General features: G+C 38.6%; 2 protein-coding genes across 3 annotated transcripts in view; both read right to left on the bottom strand.

Moving 5' to 3' along the window:
• LOC148426642 (src kinase-associated phosphoprotein 2-like) overlaps window positions 1-9,179 on the bottom strand; it is a 31,210-nt gene extending 22,031 nt beyond the window's left edge. For both annotated transcript variants that reach the window (XR_015865064.1, XM_088410463.1), the window contains exons 1-10: window positions 9,079-9,179; window positions 8,728-8,833; window positions 8,634-8,659; window positions 7,573-7,677; window positions 4,801-4,881; window positions 4,372-4,455; window positions 4,152-4,276; window positions 3,851-3,914; window positions 2,989-3,102; window positions 1,982-2,091 (exon numbers count right to left, since the gene is read on the bottom strand). Coding sequence is in view for 1 of the 2 variants with exons in the window: in XM_088410463.1 (XP_088266589.1) it covers window positions 1,982-2,091; window positions 2,989-3,102; window positions 3,851-3,914; window positions 4,152-4,276; window positions 4,372-4,455; window positions 4,801-4,881; window positions 7,573-7,677; window positions 8,634-8,659; window positions 8,728-8,833; window positions 9,079-9,118 (855 nt within the window). In the remaining variant the exon portion in view is untranslated. The remainder of the gene's footprint in view (window positions 1-1,981; window positions 2,092-2,988; window positions 3,103-3,850; window positions 3,915-4,151; window positions 4,277-4,371; window positions 4,456-4,800; window positions 4,882-7,572; window positions 7,678-8,633; window positions 8,660-8,727; window positions 8,834-9,078) is intronic.
• Window positions 9,180-11,382: 2,203 nt separating this feature from the next.
• Window positions 11,383-12,703, bottom strand: LOC148426643 (homeobox protein Hox-A2b-like). The gene is made up of 2 exons (XM_088410406.1): window positions 12,359-12,703; window positions 11,383-12,111 (listed from the first exon to the last, which is right to left on the bottom strand). The coding sequence occupies exons 1-2, from the start codon at window positions 12,627-12,629 to the stop codon at window positions 11,501-11,503; spliced, it is 882 nt and encodes a 293-aa protein (XP_088266532.1). The 5' UTR covers window positions 12,630-12,703; the 3' UTR covers window positions 11,383-11,500.
• Window positions 12,704-22,490: the final 9,787 nt, after the last annotated feature.

Here is a 22,490-nt window from a genome sequence, read left to right on the forward strand (position 1 = left end):
AAGCTAGACAAACGACTAATGGCACCCTTCACTGGCGACAAACACTTCAACACACAGAAGCCTTGGTCAGCAAGTAACGCCGTCTGTCACTTTAATACCTACGGCTAAAGGTACAATCGGTGCATCTGTTTACAAGCGCATATTGGACAGTATGTGTTAAGGGGTGAGTTAATATGGGGTACAGTAACATCACAGAGCAGCAGCATTATGTTGGGACAGTGTTTACATTTTATCAACCATTCCAGCCACTTAAAGGAAGTGAGACGTTAGTTTTCCCCATTAGTTTTATGTGCTGTGACTTGAGCCAGGGGGAGGAGAAAAAGGGAGCGGGTTTGGTGTGGCATATCTGGACAAAGCAGCCCCCTCCTCGGGCACGATAATCAACACTCAGGCCCGACTGGGGGGTCCCGCAGCTGTAACACTACAGCTATTTCTGAGCTGAGGAATGGGGGAGGGATGAAAAGGAGAATTGGGAGGGGAGCAAGGAGTCGGCTGTCCCTGCTGCTGCAGCCCAGACAGGTTTTATGGTCATTGCCCTCGCAGTGGGCCACAACCCCCAACACCAAGGTTCCAGCTAATGGCGCTGGCGGTCCGAGTGAAAGGGCAACTTGATTCTTGGCCCTTTTCCGTGCACAAAGAGAGGAGTCATAAACAAGCATTTGGCCATTGAGCACTGAAACGTTTGTCTGCTTTGTTTCGTTCAGTTCCTCACAACAGTGAAAGGGACATTATTCATTTTGTTGATCAACACTGTCATTAAACAACAAATGTAAGACTTGGGAATTTCAACTTGGTTAAAAAATGAAAATGTTTGATAGGGAAAAAAAAACCTGTAATTTCTCAAACTCGTACTGCATTAGTATTTGGAAATGATCAAGAATAAACCTTTGTTACTGGTAATATTTAAAATGAATATGGAACCATTATCACGTGCATATTTATTATGGTTGCGGATTTAACTGTGGTGTCAAACTGCATTCAAACAACAATTTCTATTTAGTTTAGTGACATGAGAAGGGCAGCATACTAAAAACACCTTGGATGCGGTGCTCATCATCATCTTGATAAAGCTGTTAAACTGGAGCTCATTAGACTGCAGATTTACTTAATGTTGTGGGCAATCACTGTACTCGCATGATAACTAGTAGTAAAATGTGATTTATTTTATTAAATAATTATCTATTTTAATGCAGTGTGATTTGTTTATCCTTGGCTGTGTGAGTGACTGCATTCAATGGCCACTAGATGGCAGACTAGACTACAAGAATGAGCTGGCAAGCTGGAAGCAAGTCATAATTAGCAACATGCACCAAGATTCCATCCAGCCTCCCAAGGATAACGTTTCACACACAGAGCTGAAGCTGTTTTCCTTATTTGCCCTCTTATTTGAAAGCATACGTGTGGTAGATGCAACAAAAGTGCTATTCTAGTCACCTGAAGTAACAAAAATGCTCTTGTTTCGTTGCCTAGTCAAAAAAAAGTCCTCTCAGCGCTCCACACTCTCTAGCGAGCTGACAAGCCTCGGAAATTGGACGTCCAGCACACGTCCTCGCCTGCTCTGAATAGCGTGTCAGACTGGGCCTTGGCTTCCTGAGAACACACATTCCTATTTGGCGAGGTGAGCGAGACGTCTGATAGGTGTGTGGGCTGAAGGCGGCAGCGGAAGCGCGCTGAGGCGGCCCAGATGGACGTGATGGAACGGAACGGTGAGCCAACAGCACTAAAACAGTTTCCGTCGTGACACATCTAATCCCCATCAGAGAGTGAGAGGCTGACTGCGGCCCAGTCGGCCCCAAGTTCCAGGCAGCGGGCCAGGTGCTGCCAGTAAAAGGATATCAAGAACTAGTTCCTCCCAGGGCCTAGGAATAACTTTATTTAGGTGGTCCTGGCTTAGCAGCACCTCACTCAACATTGCTGTTGAGTTGGCGCATTAGGGAAAATATCTACATTTTAGGTTTTAGTCAAGGCAGGTTTTCATTACCTTGCTCAGTATATAAATGGTGTCTCCACGCTTGAAGGACAGTTCATCTGGGTGGTCCCCTTCACAGTCCCACAAGCCCTGGTAGTAGTTCTGGTAGTCGATGCTTGTGTCTAGACACATTATAATAAAAACAGGAAAATTAAGCGTTTCAAATTCAGTATTTGACTTAAAAAGCAAACACAAACAGCCCTTATCGTAAAAGGAAGTTTGTTAAGAAAGCTGCAATATATTTCTAGGGTTGCATACTTTTAGAACTTCCCCGACAAATCTTACTTCTTCTTTCCTGTACTTTCTGTTGAACCAACAAAAGTGTAGCACTTACTGATTAATGTCAAGGGGCACCTGATGGCATTTTCTTCCATTCAATTTGGCATTTTATATCTAATACAGAGCGATGATTCAATTGGGAAATGAATGTGTATAAATAAACTTGTCTCGTAATCCTCATAGTGCTGTTTTGTCAGCCCCTAGTTTGTCATTCAAACAGCCCAGTGTGCGTAGCAGGCATGGGCCAATTTTTTAATTGGGCTTTGGGCCCTCTTCCGCTTGCCCCACCAATTCTGCACCGAGTGACAAGGAAAATGTGCGGCGGGATCACGAAAAAGCATCCAAGCCATTCCTTTGATCTACGATGCCGCGTCTGCTAGATAGCCAAAAAGTTTATTTCAGTTGTAAAGTTTTATCATGAATCACAAATGATTTGTGTTGCCTCAGCAATTTCTAACAGCTGGGGGAAGACAAATTGGAATTACAGAAAATAACATCGGACGAGAGTACACAGCGATGCCCATGGAGTTTTTTTTTCCCTCATACAAAATGCTAGTTATCATATTTGTATTTAGAAAAAGTTACTACCGTGACGGTGCTGTCTTACACCACTTTTAACATCCATGTTGTCTTTTTAGCTACCAACAAAATTAATTATATCCAGCTAGAGTGAATTAATAACAACATATAGACTGTCATTATAAACTAGATATTTTTTGTGTGACACTGCATATTTTTACCTGGGAGCACTTCATAGATATCTGTATCAGGTGCAAGTCCCACATCGTCATACATAACCTGTTCCTCCTTCTCCAAATCTTCATCTTCCTCTTCTTGGATGATACCAGACTTGTCTACGAGCACATTTGGAGAACTTTTAAGAACCCCATGTGGCTGGTGCTGAGGCCAAAATTAATAGTATTAGTAGTACAGGGTTTCTGTAGGTATCAGCAAATCTAAATAAATGATGCTTTTAATTCAACTTAAATATAATTAAATGTCCAACTCCTACTGCAAATACACACAGACACACACACACACACACACACACACACACACACACACACACACACACACTCCATAGAAAAAAGCTACAATTTCTATGATTACAAGTTAACTCGGTTCTAATATCAAATTAATTGCAAATTTTATATCTGATGTTAATGTACAGCGGGTTTTTCATACCCTTGTCAACAGTAGTGAACACATTCTGGTTTAATACAAATGTGATCCATCAGCTCATTGATACAGTAATTTTAGTGTAATTCATAAAGTTTTTTGAAGGTAAAAAGATCATTAAAAGATCTGCGTGAAACATTGAATAATGTTGGGGTTATTGACATTTCAAGTCTGTCAGTACAAAATGTTTTTATTTTTTCGAATTAAGAGCACATTAATTAGAACATGAAGAAACAAAAGTTTATATCAAAATAAAGCAAGTGCAACAATGTTTTTCCAATGCCCTTATACATCATATTTAATGCATTTTTATGCAATTTTAGGCCTTTATTTCCATAAAATAAATTGAATAATTGTTCATGCTTTCTAATAACCCACAGAAACCCTGTAGTAGTAGTAGTAGTAGTAGTAGTAGTGACAAACCTTTCAAAACAAGGTCTATCCATTTTACCCATTCCCTTGCCTCTTTCACAGATGAAGCACAGAACTAATGAAACAACAAGCAAAAATATGACAGAGACCAATTATTCATGTAGCACTTACCATAAACAAACACAGCATTCATGAATCACAAACGCGCTCCACAAGCTAGATAAATAAATATGTATGCAAGCCTGTAGCATTGCGAAAGCAGCAGTGTCAAATCAATGAATACATTTCCAGAAGAAAAATGTAATACATGCACACAGACATTTGACAAAAAGGCACAATGAATGTTTGGTACCTGATAGTCTCGCTTGTCGGGAGCTGAGACTTCAAAACAAAAGTCCTTCTTGGCGTCTTTCCGTAAGTTACTGTTCATTTTGACGTTGTAGCCATCAATGTTGAACTCGCCTTTCTGCTGCTTGTCTGTCACACGGCAACAACATCAAGGTCAAATTCTCAGAACCACATCCAGTCTATGCGGCACACTAACTAGAAAAAACAAAAAAGTAAAACAATACCTTTCTCATGGCCATAATAGTAAAAGGTGCGATAGTTAAGAGCGCACCATCTCTTCTGCCACTCCTGGCCAAAAAAACTGTGATCTGTCAAAATTAAACAATTAAGCTTGGAAAACAGTCATTGACATTGCATTTTTTTCTAATGCAACAACTAAAGACTAAGAAATTGTGTGGCCGTGTCTATGACAAACTTTGCATTTGTCAACATATAGGGTGAGTAGCTCAATGAAATTCCAATGTAAGAGCTGGCATGTCTAATGTTTTGGCTGGCCTATTTAGCAAAAACTACACAGCTCTACAAAACACCCTTTTGAGAAATCCCTTGTCAGGTCTTGGGTGAGCTGAAGCTTACAGTATAGTGTATACAGTATATTGTGCAGGTGTTAGGAATAATGCTTCACATGTGTATATTATTAACAGACCACACACCCTTCCTGCGTTTTTCCAGGTATCCTGACATGAGAATAGACTGCAGGTCTTGCACTGCCACTGGTGGGGACTGGTGGGAACCTGAAAGCGTGACAGCCATTTCAAACTTTTCACTAGTAAAACAGCAATATATGCGTTCTAACTTGTAGCTAATATCCACAATCAGATGTTGGTGGTCCAAAAAAAACAAACAAACTTGAGAGCGCATCCGGGGAACATTTTGCCTCATCACTGCACTGTGCAACTTCAATGCAAATGTTCAACTGCTGTGTCAAAGTTGCTTTGTGTGAAAGAGACACCATAAAAGTGGCAGCTGCTTACGGGCCATAAACCCCCAGCCCTCTGAATCGCCACTTCACTTGGACTTCCCTGACACTTATTTTGAAATGTGAACAGACATGCATCACCGGTCACCTTATTATCATATTAGGTACTGTACACTTGCATGAGTCAATGAGATGTAACATAGCTCGATTATCGATGTGTGTGTAGATAGAAGTGGGGGGAAACCATATTTAAGTAAGTAATTAAGTAAGTAAGTAAGTAAGTAAGTAATGTTCCAGTAGAATGATAACTAAAAGCAAATAGTCTACCAAATAATTACTGTACAGTCATTCCGTGCACTGTTGCGGTTGATTTTTTTTTTTTAATTTTTTGCAGATTTCACATATTGATTTTTATATCATGGATTTTTCACTACCTGTTAGATGTGGATGTTTTGGGGCAGACAGACTGCGCATGGCATAAGCTGTTCTTTTTCATAGCGGGTAAGGTAGGCCAGAGGCATGGCACCACTTCTGACTGCATCGCATGTCGTCGTTATGGCCATGGTTCCCTTAAAGGTGAAATCACGTGACCATTACATCACAGTTGCTCATGGCTGAAATGATGCCGAAACGCAGCTTAGGTGGCGACCAACTTCAGAAAACAGGTGAGCCATCATAATTGGTCGTTACCTGAGCAACTGTGATATTTTTAAACCACAGCAAAGGGCAAAATGGACGCCCCCCCCCCCCCCCCCCCCCCCCCCCACACACACACACACACACACACACACATGGATAAAAATCAGGGGGGCGTTGCTGCTTAATTCAAACTCCACAAATGCAATAATAATCAGTAAGACTTTGTGTGAAGCCATGTGACTGTATGGCACCGTTGAGTCAAACACAAGTGGTTTGGTTGGATTAGTGAAGGGGTCACACGACAGCACGTGTCTGTCTCATAACCCAAAGCAAATAGGTTGTATAAATAATAACAGATAAATACAGGAAAAGCAAGTGAGTGGAATGTAGGTCAATGTAATGCCATAAAATTAGCATTTCTTGAAAATACTAGACCAGGGGTATTGTTGGATTTTTATGTACCAAACACACTAAAATCAATCATGCAAACGATGATATACTGTATATTGCTTTTAGAGTGATGAGGCAAAAATTTTGGGATTTTCAAGACTTTGGGTATTCCAATAAACTAGAGCCACCCCTGTCCTGAAAAGTAATCAAATCCCATCTGCATATTCAGAACAAAAACCAAACTGTAGTAAGCTGACCATTTTTAAAACAGTCACTTGAGGAACATCAATGCTCATAAATCGGACCTTGACACAGAGCAGAAAGTGGAAGAGATCTTTTTTGAAACTGATTTTCCTTTATTCTGAAATAAATTCTATTATTTTAAAATTGAATGGCAGTCTTGCATGTATACAATACAGCAGTGGTGGACCGTCAGGGCCAGCAAGGCCTTCTCTGCAGGCCTAACATTGCCTGACATCATTATCATAACTATAATAAACTATAACAATTATAATAACTCTAATGAAAGTCAATTTCATTTTAAATTCATTTTTACTGAATATATGTTTTTAATTTATAAAATTATGCTCCATATTCTGTTCTTTTTTTCTTTTTGTTATTTTATTTCGTTCATATTCAATTAATAGTAATGAAATAAAATGATGTTATCTTAAACTGCGATTTGTAATATGGACTTCATAAAATTTGTGGATATTTAATTTGAAATATTAATTTATTAAAGTTTTTTACAGCATCGCGTATAATGACAAGTTTAAAGGGCTGATAGGGGTTTATTGACGTTTAAAAGCTCCGGGAAAAAAAAAGCCTGTGTAGCCCAGTATTGCGTACATGTGCGCATTCGAAAATCTGACATCACAGAAGGCGTACGTGTGAAAGTCACGGACCGCCACTGCAATACAGTAGAAAAGCTCTACTAATTTATTCATAGCAGAGTGCAGCCTAGTGGAGTGTGTTAAATGCAAACATGCTACCTTTGGGTTATGAAAATGAAAAAAAAAGGGGGGGGAGGGGATTATAGATCTGTGGGATCTGTGGGAGATAGGGTTGAAAATCATGAACCTGCCGCATGAATTGAGATAGTTTGAAAGTATGCAAATGTCATATTTTGTATTTGCCGCGGGCTGCTTAAAAATGTGCGGTACCCAGGCAAAACTTTAGAAACCCTGAGCTCGTGTAAAGGTTATGCATTGAAGAGCACAGAGTTAAATCTCTACATTTGGTAATGTTTTTCTCAGACTTAGTACTTCAGTGTGTCTGCAAGCAATAAAACACTCTTGTGCAGTAAAACAGGTGGCGGGAAAAACAGTTACGCTCTCAAATGTCTTCCCAAAGTGTGTTGCCAAGTTACAGTTGGAATGTCTCTCTCACTGTGACACTCCAAGTCACTTTGTTTAAAGGAAAGACTCGCTCACAACAAGCAACATCTTAGCAAATAACTCGTTGAGAGTGCTTTTACCCTCATAGGTCTCCTCCTCCCTGTCAGCGCGCTCAGACTGCAACGAACCGCCATCGTTGTTGCTGCTGTCTGGCTCCTCCTCATCTTCACCTGAGTCCTCTTCACCTGAAGGAGGCCTACTGGTCAATATGATGGCACAACAAAGGAGAAACTGCCCAATAAACTGTGTTTATTGCGGGCCATGTGGTAGGTATGGGTGCCCTCAGGGGTACGGTTATAATGGTGAAACCACATAAATGTACTGTATAATCACTGGGGGTCGTAACAGTATACCAAAAATAACAGCACCTTGGTTAAAAGTTCAAGGTTCATCAGAATTCAAAGGTTGCAAAATGCGGAGCTGCAATGTGTTTGTTTACCAACAAAGTGTGGTTAGAGTAAAGCATGCTCCCAAATATAAAAGAGTAGAATATGTTTATACCATTAATCCAAGCAACAGAAAAGTCAATTATTAGGCAGTCCTCGAATGATATTGTTAAACGTCTGAATTTCCCCCACGTCTATTTGGATTCAATGTATGTGTTATAGTGTGCATTACAGTTGGTCTTCCATCTCCCTTCGAAGCAATTTACCACACATAAAATCTAGACACCACACAGTCGTACTACGGCGCTAGGGAAGAATGCTAAAATCATCATTTAAGCCAATTACACTGTTTTCTCAATCGTTCTGTTTCTGTCATGTTTGTTTACTTATGGTGACATTGGAGAGTGCGAAAGCTTCTGACACCCTTATGTGTTAGTGACTCATGGTGAAAAAGTCTGGGAAGTTGTGAGACCAAATAAAATGACTTGGGGAGCTAGCTCTTTGTGCCCTGAATTTGACACTTGTGCCATTGAGTGAAATTAAATTACCATTCGCCCCTAGTTAAACATTTTTCACAACTTCATGACACCATCAAAATGAACGTTGTCAAACATATATAGGACTACATGGTAGTGTGGTATTAAGAGAACCCAAGAACTCTTTTCTCCTGACAAAATACCATTAGCAACCTACCCCGTGGGTTCTCCAGGGTTAAAATGTTATATGAATAGCAAAGTAGCTTAAAAATAACGTACTTTTCTCCTTGAAATCATGTGGAAAGCTGTTGTGAAGAAAACAGAGGTATTATTAGTATTGTATATGGATATACAGGCAGAGGATTCATGGTACCTCAATTTGACTTCTTTAATCCTTTTAATGAATGCTTCTTTCTGATCTTTCACCTTCTTGCTCAGGTTTTCCCCTTTCAGGGCATCACAGAGGAATGTCTCAAGGTCTAAATATTAAGGGGGAAAAAAGCATAACTCAAACATTTGACTGAAGGGTAAAACTGAATACAGGTGCGCGTTCGAAAGGACAGAAAACGTAACAAAATGTCATCATACATATGGAAGTCTCTACTTCCTCTTTTTACAAACAGTCAGTGAAGAAGTACGTTTTAGTCACATAAGTTACAATATGACAACAACAGAATTTACATATATATGTTGTCTCGCGAGTTGTTTAAAAACAGTATTTTACCTGAGATGAGAGTGACGAGTTCCTCCGGAACCACTCGCATGTTGTTGTGTTGATTAGAGCAGCAGGATTCCAGCTTGAGACAAAGATCACGTGATGCGGAAGTAACTGTGAGTAGCGCGCCAAAAGGGGAAGTGAGCTGTGCATTATTTAATGGCGGGCACGCGAACGCACGCACGCGCAGTGACGTTTATGGGCGCATCGGCCTTTCTGCGTATGCAGACGATATATGAGACAGCTATTGCCTACTTGATGCTTTAATGGGGCTTGACGCACTATTAAAGTCACAGCACAATAGCGTTGTCATATTTTACATTGATTCTTGATAATATCACGCTGGGCTCCTGGCACATGTCACAGACAAATGGAGGGGGAGGGGACTGTTTAGTTTATGATGCGTATGTCAACATTGTAAATCTAAACAGGGATTATTGATAGGCAGAAAGGTGTTTCTTCTTTTGATAGCAGTGACGATCCCTTCCCCTATCAATAAAATGCTGTACATAGTCTACAACATTGTAAATCTGCGTGGCATTATTCTGCTTCCGTTACACTCTTTAACTATACAAGAGAAAAGCGAATTAATTGAAATAGCCTTTAACAAGATGCCACGGCAACCTGAAATGATTTTTACAATTTTTTGGAAAACATATTGCATTATTCATTCCTCCACATTCGTAACACCCAAAACAGAAATCACTATTAGCTCACAGAAATAGGATAAGCATTGATCATTGATGTCCCTTTTTGAGGTTATACGGCAACATAGTGATTGACCTTTCCTCATTACAGTTCAGAGGTCTCAGGTTTGAATCACTGGCAAGCAGCTTTCATGCTTGCGTTGGTTTTCTGGTTCTAAGGCTTCCTCCCACATTCCTAAAACATGCATGTTCCCTGAAGAGTCCAAGTTGCACGTAGAAAGGTCATGTTTCTGTGTGTGTCCTGCCATTGGCTGGTGACCAGTCCCCCTCTCACCCAATAAGCAGGGGTAGGTTCATGCTCATTCACTAATAAGGCATACAGAACAACAGGTCTAACGAATTGACATGTCATTTATTATTATTATTGCTGTAGTATACAAAGAAAGGAGAGCGCATATGAGTATTTTATGCATTGCGTAGTAATATTTGAGATAAAAGCAGAGGTTATGTGTTTTTAGAGTAGCAGTGTCAATCATTCATTAATCATCCTGTGACAGGCCTCATTCATTTCACAGCCTAGGTGAAGTGGACTAATGTCAGTATGTTGTGTTATAAACTTTTCACTTCAGTTAGCCTTTTTATGGACTGCAATTTGAATTAATCATGTTTTACTGTACAAAAATTCTTCAATGTCACAGTTTAAATTTATCATCAAATCCTTTGTGTGCATTCAAACCATGACCCTATCCTGACCTGGCAGTAGTTCCTCCCGGTTAGAGGAGGAAAGGAGAGCCAGCTTGACCTTTCACCCGTGTGTGTGTGTGTGTGTGTGTGTGTGTGTGTGTGTGCGTGTGCGTGTGCGTGTGTGTGCGTGCGTGTGTGCGTGCGTGTGCAAGTGTGTTTGAGAAATGTAAAGTGATTTTTAATGGAATTTTATTTAAAGTATTTTTTTCAAAGTAACGTGGACATTGGATATGTTTAATATTTTCAATGTGACAGTAGCAGTAAGCAAAATAGTTGTGTGTGATTAAACCCAGATGAACATCAGCTCACCAGCTTCATCATTTTGATGAATGGGATAAAAAAAAAAAAAAATCCATCCTCTGGCGTCTCTCGTATTCAATTTATGCAAAAAAAAGAAAAAACACAAACATGAAAAAACGTTTTTAAATAGCTAATAGTCTAATATGAAAAAAACAAACATTAACCTTCCTTTATATTCTAAAAGAAGAGACAGCTTTTAATTAATTCCCAAGTACAATTGTTGATTATTATAAAAAAAAAAGTTTGGAGGAACCACAATAGTGCAAGCATACTTAATTTGAAGAAGGCATTACACGCCGAAAAAGCCAATAAACAAGCACCCTCACTGCTGTGAGTTTTATAGGCAATAAAATTTAATTAGAGAGCCGAGAAAAGTCGTAGCTTTTGCCCTCCTTGACTGCCAGCAGACGAATCTCACCGCAAATCGTCGTGTTTGTTTCGTTGAACATCCAGAAACTGCGTCGAGTAATAGACAAATTCAGAAGGTTTTTTTTATTATTATTTTGAGGGACTTTTGAAAAGATTTTTGTAGCAAACATAATTTACCTCAATATTACATTCAAAATGATACATTCAAAATATATTTTTAGAAAAAAAAACATCTCGACAAATAGTTAAAATCTAAAAAGTGTAAAAACCGTAAAAGCCATAGTTGTTTTTTCAAAACTCACCTCATTTGGTCATTTACAAAAGCATTCCCTTTGGGAATTAAAAAAAAAGTGAAATTAATTAAAGCCGTTTCAATAGATCAAATTGTGCAAGTCCATGGTTGTGAGTGTTTCTGAGAAAAACTCCAAAGTCTCAGGTGATAAAGCCAAAGGACTTTGGGCCGAATTGGACCATGGGGAGAACGAGGATGAATAAACTTCCTGCAAAGAAACGTCCTTGCCGGAGGAATGGGAAAGCTCATTGTCCGGGCCTATTGTGGATGAACAGATGGGAGCCGTGGGCGTGCAGTTCGGATGTTTCACAGTTTTCTCACTCATGCACAAAGTTGAGTCATCATCGTCATTATATTGTGAATTGGGAGTATTTTGCTGAAAACATCTTTCCCCCTTGCTAGGGGGCTCCTGAGCTTCATCCTCCAAAAAGTCTTCGGCGTATTTGCTTTCCTGATTCTCCTTGCTGTGTGTCTGTCTTTTGTGCTTCATCCTTCGGTTCTGGAACCACACCTTGACTTGTTTTTCGCTTAAATCCAACGACGAGGCGATTTCCATCCGTCTGGGTCGGCACAGGTACTTGTTAAAGTGGAACTCTTTCTCCAACTCCAAAAGTTGCGTGTTCGTGTATGCCGTCCTCAACCTTCTGCAGGACGCCGCGGGGTAATCGGCCTCACTTGTTAAATCTGAAACTGAAATTAAGCGAGGAATAAGTGAAAGTGTCGCCTGAAAATGTGCACGAGGTGAAAGTTGCGGTGATGCAGCGGAAGATTTATGATGGCCATGAGGGGATTCATGCCAGATGCACAATCCATCACGATTTGAAGACATGATTTAAAATGTAAAAAAAAAAAAAAAAGGCGACCACGTAAGGCCTGTCATGCATGCGTGCAGATAACATGGAAGTTATGAACATGGGAGTAATCAATCATGTCTTGCCTTGCAGCGGAGAGGAGCCTGCGGTCCTCTTGCTGCTTTTCTTCTCCTTCATCCACGCATACTGCGCGGCAGCGGATGGTGCCGCGTCGTGCTGCGGCTTTGCAGAGCCCCTAGCCGGCTCGTCCGGAGGAGGGGCAGGAGGAGGAATCCGCGTCGAGGCAGTGATGGATGCACTCTGGAAGGCATCGCGATCGTGAAGGGATGTCAGGCACTCGGCGAGCGACGGCTGGCTGTTGATAAAACCACTTTCAAGGCCAAATGTGTAATTCATCTCCTCCTCCTCCTTCTTCTCCTTGGTTTCGGATAAGCCGCTTTTGGGAGATGAGTCATTTAAAACAAGTGAAATTAATTACACTGCCAGGGTGGGCAGAGTCGTTAGGGGACCTCTAGAATTGGTGAACTGTTGCTTTCCAGAGGACATGGCTCGGCATCAGAGCGTGCGGCTTGTCACATGATTTCCTCTGCCCAATGACAATTTGGCGTTTCTATCAAAAGAGGCCACTGTCCCTCCTTGTGATTGATCGAGAGAGGGAAGGGGGGTAACGCCTCATTTCGCGCGTAGCTGCTCTATATACATGCACCTCCATTATAGAATGGCCTGAAGGAAACGTCCACGCAGACGCCTACAGGCTCAGCGTGACTTCCATTGCCCATGCGGTGGTGTGTCTGGATGGATGGATGGATGGGTGGATGGGTGGATGGATGGATGGATGGATGGATGGATGGATGGATGGATGGATGGATGGATGGATGGATGGATGGATGGATGGATGGAGATCGATGGGAAATTTCGTAGAGTATAGATTTTACTCTGAAAAGAACATTTGGTCTCAGTCTCTCAGTAAAATTTAAACGTTAACTTCACACTTATATTCTGAGTAAATCCAAGTGTAAACTGTACTCTCTTTAGACTGCATGGAACCAAATATAGCCATTTGAAATGCCTACTGCATACAAATGTACCGTACATATTTTACAAAGTATATGAAATACATTTGGTAAAATTGAAAAACAAGCGGATACAATTAATTCAAAATGCGGCCATGCATACATGTTTAATGACGTGACACCCCTCCGCCATTATACAATATGCGGAGAGAGAGCGAGAGAAAATGCATGTTTATTGTTTCACATTATTGTTCACAAATCCATTGTGAAATTATGTTCTTTGTGTATTTAAGTAACTGACTTGTAAAAATAGTGATTATACATTTGTTACTATCAAATGTATAATCACAATGAAGAAATGCTTTGCTGAATGGACTACTTGCATTGAAACATGTTTTAATGTTTTTTTTCCTCAAACTTCGGCGTAGGGTTGGATGCCACTTCACTTGTGATTTATAAGCTACCTTGCAGACAAATTATTGTGCAGCTACATAATAATTTTATCACACATGTGCTAATCATCCACCCACATGTACATACATATAGGAAAAGTACACTGAGTTCCGGCCATGGTTTTTTTTCTTCCCGGATGCACTTTTACCCATTTTAGAGCCGGAACCTTCATGGAAAGAGGGACCTCTTAATCAAATAAAAAGAGAGGGTTCGGAAAGGCTGCTCCAGAGCGCAGTAGAATTGAATCAGTCCTTCTCCTCATGCATGAACTTTACAAAGAATGCCTTTTCTCTTTTTTGCGTGCATAATTCCTTACGAATGTCTATCGGATGAGCCTTACATATATAAAACCCTAATTTGAAGAATTGATACAAATGAAGTCAGAAACCACACCACACGAATTAAATGGTAATCAAACAAGAAACGAAAGAAAAAATCAGAAAACGTTAGCATTGCTATATTGTAATAGTCAATGTGCCTTCAAAAACACTTTTTTTTATCGCTATTGTCGACTGAAAATGACCACATGAGCTCTATATTTGGTCATGTGACGTTCACAAGATCGGCAGTGGCTGGTTGTTAACTGAGCCCATGACGTAATATCCAGTCAAAAGATAGTGGCAAATTTTGTGTTTCAAGGTATTATTCAAAGAAGAGAATCAATTTATCAAATTGCTAATGAAAAAAATGCTTTTACTGCTGAAAATTTCTAATTAAGTTCAGTACATTGTTTAAAGTGAAAGCAAAATAAATCAATGAAAATGTAATGCCACAGTATAAGAATGTTGTACAAAAAGTCATCATTTTACAAAAGAAAAAGTTCTAACAGTCATGTTAAATTATTTAAACCATAAACAAGAAAATGCTTCCAGGCGAAATCGTACATGCTGTAACATTTTACGTGGAAAAAATCTTAACCAGTCAATATCTTCAATAGCCCATCATGATGCGGGAACAAATTTATGCTGTTTATATTACAACATAACTGTCGTAGGATTGTTACCATTCTTCTAATTCCATAACTGCATCCCCTGGAGTCTTTTCCACGTGCCCCCAGTGCTCCTATAGTAGCCCCTCTTTCCCCAGCCCCCTCCACTCTGCACAATGTCATGTATTTGAGACCTTTTTACAGGGTTTCACCAGTCACGTGACCACCCCTTCCCCCACTTGTACAGCCAGACGTGCACACAGCAGACACACAAAAGGAGGAACATCATATGGATTTTTGGGATGTATTTATTGAATATACACACATCTGTAAAAGACATCCAGTATCGCGTGTCCTTTATAAGTAATGTGTAATACCTATCATTTAAGCGTGTGCGCCCTGTTCTCTTCTAATAATAATTCACTTCTATTGCCATAATGTGTCCGTGCTTTGAACGCATTGTCGTCTGCAGCAGAGTGTACTCTAGCTAAGTGTAAGGCAGAGGAAGGGGAAAAAGGTGCAGGAAGGATGTGAGGGCTGTATATTGCAAGGCTCTAAACAAAGAAGCCTGCATGTGATCAATCTTTCTCGCTCGACGTCGTGACAGCTCCTGCCCCAGGAACACATTTAAAGCATCTAACACTTCCTTGGATCAGATTAGGACCAGCAATACCAAGAGGAAGAACACGCCACTCGAACTGCGCGGATTAAAAAACACATATTTTTTTATTATAATTAAATTAGAAGCTAAATCCCATTCAAAGACAAAGTGGCTTTTTTTTGTTTGTAAGTATTCAGTGGTATAGAATAAATGAGGAACGGATTCGATGTTTTTTTATTTTTGTTTTATATAGTTGTTGTTTTTTTTGTTTTTTGTTTTTGATTTTTACGAATGGAGCAGCTTTATTGTTTGTGGAGGTGAGTGGGTGTTGGCATTCCCATTCAGTCCTTTTCTTTATTCCCAGCAGCTACGTGTAGGCTACATCCTGGTTGAAAAAAAAAACCCGAAAGTGATCCTCGTGAATTATGTATGTAGTATGCACTCTAAATTGTGAAAGAAAATAACACCTGCTATACCATTGGTCAATCCCGACAGGCTTAATAATGGATTAAATAAAATTCATTAAAAAATAAAATAAAATTCATAAAATTCATTTATCAGGCTGATGGAACATATAATATTAAAAGATATTTCCTGATATTATGAAAAATAACGGTGAAAATTATAAAAGTAACGCATTTTGATTCTACTTATATACTGTACTTGCATATCGCGTGTTTGTCGGAGGTGCTATATGACACGTCTCTCGTCTGTTACCAAACAACGGGAGATATGGGAAGCAACAAGGCCAGTGTGGCATGTTGTAAGGATGTCTAAATAAATCATATAAAAGTGCAAATTTTGTACAGTGAGTGTGATGTTTCAGTGGAAAATAAACAGTTGAAAACAACGGCACGAGGGTGTCTCATTCGTCCTTTCAAGTTTTTTTTTTTTTTTTTTTTACTGGATTATTTACAGTCTTGTTTACAAAGTGTGACTTTGTAAGATGTTATTAAGGTTGTTAGTTACAATACGTAAATGTGCTTTCCAGCATTTGTGCCATATTTCAAAACATATTGTGTCTGAGATGGAAAATAAAATGAGGAGGACCAAAACTGGAAAACAGATTTGTAATGTGTTTGTATGTGTGTGTGTGTGTGTGTGTGTGTGTGTGTGTGTATATGTGTGTATGTGTGTGTGTGCGTGCATGCGTGCGTGTGTTTGCGTGCGTGTGTATGAGTGTGAGCGCGTGTTGTGTGTGCGTGTGAGTGTGTGACTGTCTCAGACAGATTCAAGTATAGCTTTAGCTTATATAGTTTATTTATTACGTTTTTAAACACATGCTTAACCTTGTTCTTAATTTAACAAACAAAAATATGGCGGAAACAGTTTTCACAAAAAAAACTACTGTGTGTGTGAGTGCGTATGTACGTGCGTGTGCTCGCGCGTGCGTGTGTGTGTGTGTGTGTGTGTAGGTAAACTTATATATATTCATATAATTGTTGAACAAATCAAAACATTTGAATTCACAATCTTGTATTGCTAATTAGTATTTGTGTCACAGTACACACATGTATAACACAATAGAACGTAAACAGTGACCCTTAAATCAAACAAAATCAAATCTATTTGTGAGGTTGATTATATAATAATGAAATTCTTTTTTTTTTTTAAAAGAAAAATAGAACCTGTAAGATATACATTTTTCATTGCCGTATAAATGTGTAAAAAAAAGGTAACCTGAAATAAAACTAAAATAAAACTGGTGAAACATCAACTATGATACATATTATTGGGATAGGTTTAAGGGTTATAAAGTAGTTTGTTTATTTAAGCAGCTATAGAAAATGTATGTATGTATGTATGTATGTATGTATGTATGTATGTATGTATGTATGTATGGATGGATGGATGGATGGATGGATGGATGTATGTATGGATGGATGGATGGGTGGATGGATGGATCATCAATGGATTCTGATGTTTGGATTTTTGTTTCAATTCAGGATTGGGTTTTCATTCAAAACAATTTTGATTTTAAATTATTTCATTTACTATGATATCTGCATCAATCTTTAGATGTGCAAATAATCGTCATAATCCACTCTAATCTGTTTTGCAAAACAGAATAACAAATGGAGATATTGAAGTGTCATTTTTTTACATTTATTAAGATTTGAACAGTAAGTAAAGTGCCCCCCCCCCAAAAAAAAAAAAAAAAAAAAAACACAAGAACCACAACTTATTTTGACTCTTGTATTTGAATAAGAATTGGAAATTTAAGGGAGCATTATAATTAAGTCCAAAATCTAAGTAATTTCATCACTATCATTCTATTTGATACATGTCAAGTTTTATAGATTGGTAGAAACACCACATTGTCTAGATATTTGCAGTTATTAAGTTTTAATGCATTGAATGACTTTTTTGTATGGGTTTAAAATGTCTGACTGCATTTGAAAGCACTGTGTAGTTAGCAGCTAGCTAACGCTAGAGACTTGTGCACACAATGACAACATAATTCAGTTGTGGTTTCCTAGGGTCCTCATCAGCGCTTGAATATAATTTTAATGGTCGTTTGTTGATAAGTAGAGACTTGATATATAAAAAAAAACTACAAAAAACATGAGTCATAAAGAGGAGTAAAACTAACTGGTAGCAACCACCACTGCAAAAGCCAACTTCAAAATAAAAAAGCAGTAGAGCAAACTGCAATGATTTCCACGTATTATTTGGTTGATATGGAAGTTTGCCTTTGCAGCTTGTCGTTGCATGTTGTTGCCTCTTAACAATGTGGTCAGCTCTAGTTACATGGAAGCTGACAGTCAGTGGATTTGTTTTGTTTGAAACTCATAAAATCAATTTTGGGACATTTTACATAGATTTTGGATTGTACTATATGAGAATCTGGATTCTTGTTTGAATCAATTTTGGGTACAACTCTGAAGTACTTAAAGTTAAATACAACAGAAATGTACTTAAAAAATATACGATACTTGAAAAATTAAAATTGCATTGTATTTTATTTTAAAACGTATCCATACTGTAGCTACAAGGGTGATTCTAATATTTTTGTTTGGAATGTGTGGTTTAACAATGATATTTTAATACATGTATTATCACATTTTTCATACCACTATAGTGGTTGAAATTGTCAGACTGAGTTAGTTTTTGGGTAGGGGTAGTGGGAAGTGTGGGGTGGTGGCACTTCATTCGCTCGTGTAGCAAGTTTAACGACACCACCACATTAGAGCTATTAAAAGGTGATGGGCAACATCTTGCATGTACAAACCATGTGTTGTACAGACAAGCACACAGGCCTTGTTATCTCTGCTGATTTAAATAAAGGTTTTCAGATATGACGTTGGACAAACAATGAATGAAAATGCCATATAAGTCCAGCAAGTAAGCTCAATATCCACTTTGGCTTTGATCAGAGTAGATGACAAGGAACGTACAGTAGATAAATGGACTCCCACGTGTTTGAGACTTCACTCCCACTTGCAGGATCTCTCGGGGCTGCTGTCAAAGAGCGCTGATGAATTGGCCCGGGGCCGAGAAGGTCATCGGTAGTGACATCTTGGTAAATTTTGTGCCGTTGTTTTCTTGCATGGCACATATGTGATCAAAGGCAGAGCCAGGGACACTTTACAAATGTCCAAATATGATTTAATGTTCATCCCACCGCCCCAAGTCATAAAATATTGTATGTACAGTACAGGGGCTAAAGGCATTGGGTGAGAGTTACATGGCTGCTCCATGTTTATCACATGCAAGTGTCAATGTGCTTTGTGATTCCAAAGTAAATCCAAATGCAGTAGAACTCCACAACAACGAAATCATATTTGCAGACAACAAGGAACTTTTGCCTATAGCAAATATATGTCTCAGATGTAAACATAAAAAACATGTGCAATCTACAGTCTGACTGAAGTAAAAACCAAAACCATCCAACATTAAAAAAAAAAGAAAAAAGAAAGAAATCGTCAAATCTTCAATAAGCATCCATTTTCATACTTACATCAATTTCTTGCATAATGTCTTTCACCTTTCTTCATCCATCTTTTGTGTTTACTACTTTTATCTTGTGTTAAGTGTTGCTTTGTTAGCTTAAGGCGTCCACGAATTTCGTGAGTCCACGCGGAATAGATTTGCTGCAACACGTATCTTCCGGAATTCCGGGATACAAGCGTAAAACATGGCAGACCAACTATTACTTATGGAAGTTCGCCGGTACAAACACCTTTATAATATGTCTGAAAAGAAATACTGTGATCTAAATGCCGTAAAAGAACTTCTGGCGAGCACCACGTAGGGGAGATATGAGGTGTCTGTTTAAAAATGCTTGAAAGAATTTTGATCGTTTGAATCTACCAGGATTCTTTAACTCTGTTATAGAGTAGTGTTGTTTGTATGCTGTAGAATCTATTTACTGTCACCTATAGTATGGGAGGATATCGTCTCTCTGCGGGGGAAAGCCGCACAGAGTATAAAGTGCTGCAAAAGCGTGCCAGTGCATCAAGTATAAACCAAGCTCAATTTTTGCTGGAGGCTTATTTTCGCCGTAGTGAATTTCAGTGCAACTTCAATGCAGAAAAAATATATGTAGTAATAATATAGTAATATTAGAATTTATTCATTAGATCCAATATAAGTTGTGTTGAAAAATACAAAGATATCCATATAAGATTTATCCATATAAGATATGTGCAGTTTAGATTGATACTGTCATACTGTATTTTCCTGGGTCCTTTTTATGTTCATTACAGTTAATCCAATTTTGAAAATCCATTGGTTATGCTGATATGAGAATTGAAGAATTTAAGACAAAATTTGTTGTGTTTTGTTTGTTTTGTTTTTACTAAAATTCTCTCCAATGTCATGCCATTGTCAACTATTAATGCCACTGGAGCAAGTCTCATTTCATTGCAATGTACAAAAGAGATCTGTAATCTGGAGTACCAGGATGCAGCGGCCATTTTGCATCCAATATAGATGACATCATTTCTGAAGAAAGTATGAATTGGTAAAATATCAGAAGAACGTTTTCAAACGCACAAAGCAGCAGTGTCCAAGATCATTATCACTGTTCTGCTGAGCTTGCTGATGAGCTGATCATTTAAATCAGGTGTGTTGGGAGGACAGAAACATAAAAAATGCGGGACAGCAGCCCTCAGGGATTGGCTTTAAAGACAAGAATGTAAAGGATACCATCAGCAGCAACACATTTACTATTGTCCTTACTGTTATGCAAGAAGAATATTTCAATGGATCATCGCTATTTGCTCTATCACTTGGGTCACTTGGTATCATTAAAGTTGTTGCAGAATTTGAAGTTGTGTCAAATAATGCTAATCTTCATCTACATTCTACAAAAGAAGGTTTTCTTTAATCATTGTAGTATTTCTTGTTTAGTTGGTTACACAATTACAAAACCAAAACTCAGAAAACAGATGAGCCATGATTAGTCAATATTAGACCATCGGCACTCTGATGTCATTTTCATTCTACAGCAAGTAGCAAAATGACCACATCCAAGATTGATAAAAGCTGTTCGATATTGCATCTTATTTCAGATTCCACATTTTCTTAATTAAAAAAATAATGTTTTTGACTTGACTTCTGCTTTAGTGATGGGCAAAGTTGTTTATTGATTTATATTGGGCTCATTAAATCACATAAACCTGGCATCTTAACAAGGGTGTGTAGACTTTTTATATCCACTGTGGAGACGTAAGTGGCCAACACATCCTTCAATTTTCTCCGCATGGGACCTTCACAAACAAAGGTTTGTACACCCCTCCTCTAAATATATTCGCGTTTATTATGTCCTTGAACGCATCATTTAGCAGACAGTCCTAACTATTCCGTGTGAGTGACTGCCGCCACCTGCTGGTCATTTTATCACAGTGAGAATAAGCTCGAACCAAAACCAACGGTATCTTTCACTTCAAAGATACCATAACACATCACCCAGGTTTAAAGCCATACACCAACTGGCGTGATACATTTTACATTATTTTGATCACAGATATGTAGTGAGTTTGCACTAAGTTTGCAAGATGTATACGTGTGGATGTGTGCGTGTGTGCGCGCGCGTGTGTGTGCTACAAAACAAAAACAAAAGACCAAAAACAATACGATACTGCACACCAACTGTCTAATTGTTTGAAGATGGTTGTAAAGTAATTACACGGCCCCAGTGTGTGTGTGTGTGTGTGTGTGTGTGTGTGTGTGTGTGTGTGTGTGTGTGTGTGAGAGAGCGTGTGTGTGTGTGTGTGTGTGTGTGTGTGTGTGTGTGTGTGTGTGTGTGTGTGTGTGTGTGTGTGTGTGTTCTTCGGCCTATCTTTCAGCAATCTTACATATTCGGCCGAGGCTCATTGGAAATGTGTGCTTTACTGCTGTCAAACAGTCTCGACATGCTTTGCTCTTTTCACACCTTATAAACAGTCCACAATGCGATTGCCGCCATTGCGCTTTATGGCGGAGGGGACATCACCACAGCGGGCCGTTTAAAAGGCCCAGACAACAAATAACACGGTGGGATCAAACTAAATTAAATTTTACACATAATTAGATTTGTAATGAATTGGTTTCTCTTGCCCCAAATTGTGTATCGTTTCCTTTTGTGACCTTGAAAAATAATTTGTCAGAAATAGAAATACAGAAACGTGTTTAGATGTTTTTTCTTGCATTATCATTGGTTATAATTAGAATTAAAATAATCGTACTATCTTGTCTCTAAATCCAAAGGTAAATAAGCAAAAAAAAAAAATCAACGTAATTGTTTTTTAATCATTTAATACATTCTTTTTTTTCAGTTCAGTCACGTCATTATTCATAGAAATAATTAAAGTACGTCTTTGGGCGAACAGAACAATACATTATAAGAGCGGTCAATTTTGGTTGACTATTGTACAATTTCAAAAAAATGCATTACATTAAGCATAATAATATTAAAATAATACAAAATAATTACATTTTCCTACATGTTAAAAAATGACCTACAATGGTTTCTTCTGAATGTGCATTTTGCTTTCACAATAAGAGGACACCTAAAGATCATCTAAAAAATAATAATTAATGTAAACATTGCAAATAGGTAGCTGAAAAACATTCAGGTAGTCGAGGATTTTTTTCATGCATTTAAAAAAAACACAACAAATTGTCTAGTTCACTATACCAAACACACATGAGAGACAAAATAAACACCTAACATTATTTAACAACACAAACTATAGACAACAACGTGTGTAACAGTTGAGAATAATAAGGACAGACCCCCTTCCAGGACCCCTCCGCCCACCCTTCTCACAGCTCGA

This window comes from Hippichthys cyanospilos, chromosome 3 (assembly GCF_059441005.1).
Source record: "Hippichthys cyanospilos isolate Australia breed blue-spotted pipefish chromosome 3, RoL_Hcya_1.0, whole genome shotgun sequence".
NCBI classification, from domain to species: domain Eukaryota; kingdom Metazoa; phylum Chordata; class Actinopteri; order Syngnathiformes; family Syngnathidae; genus Hippichthys; species Hippichthys cyanospilos.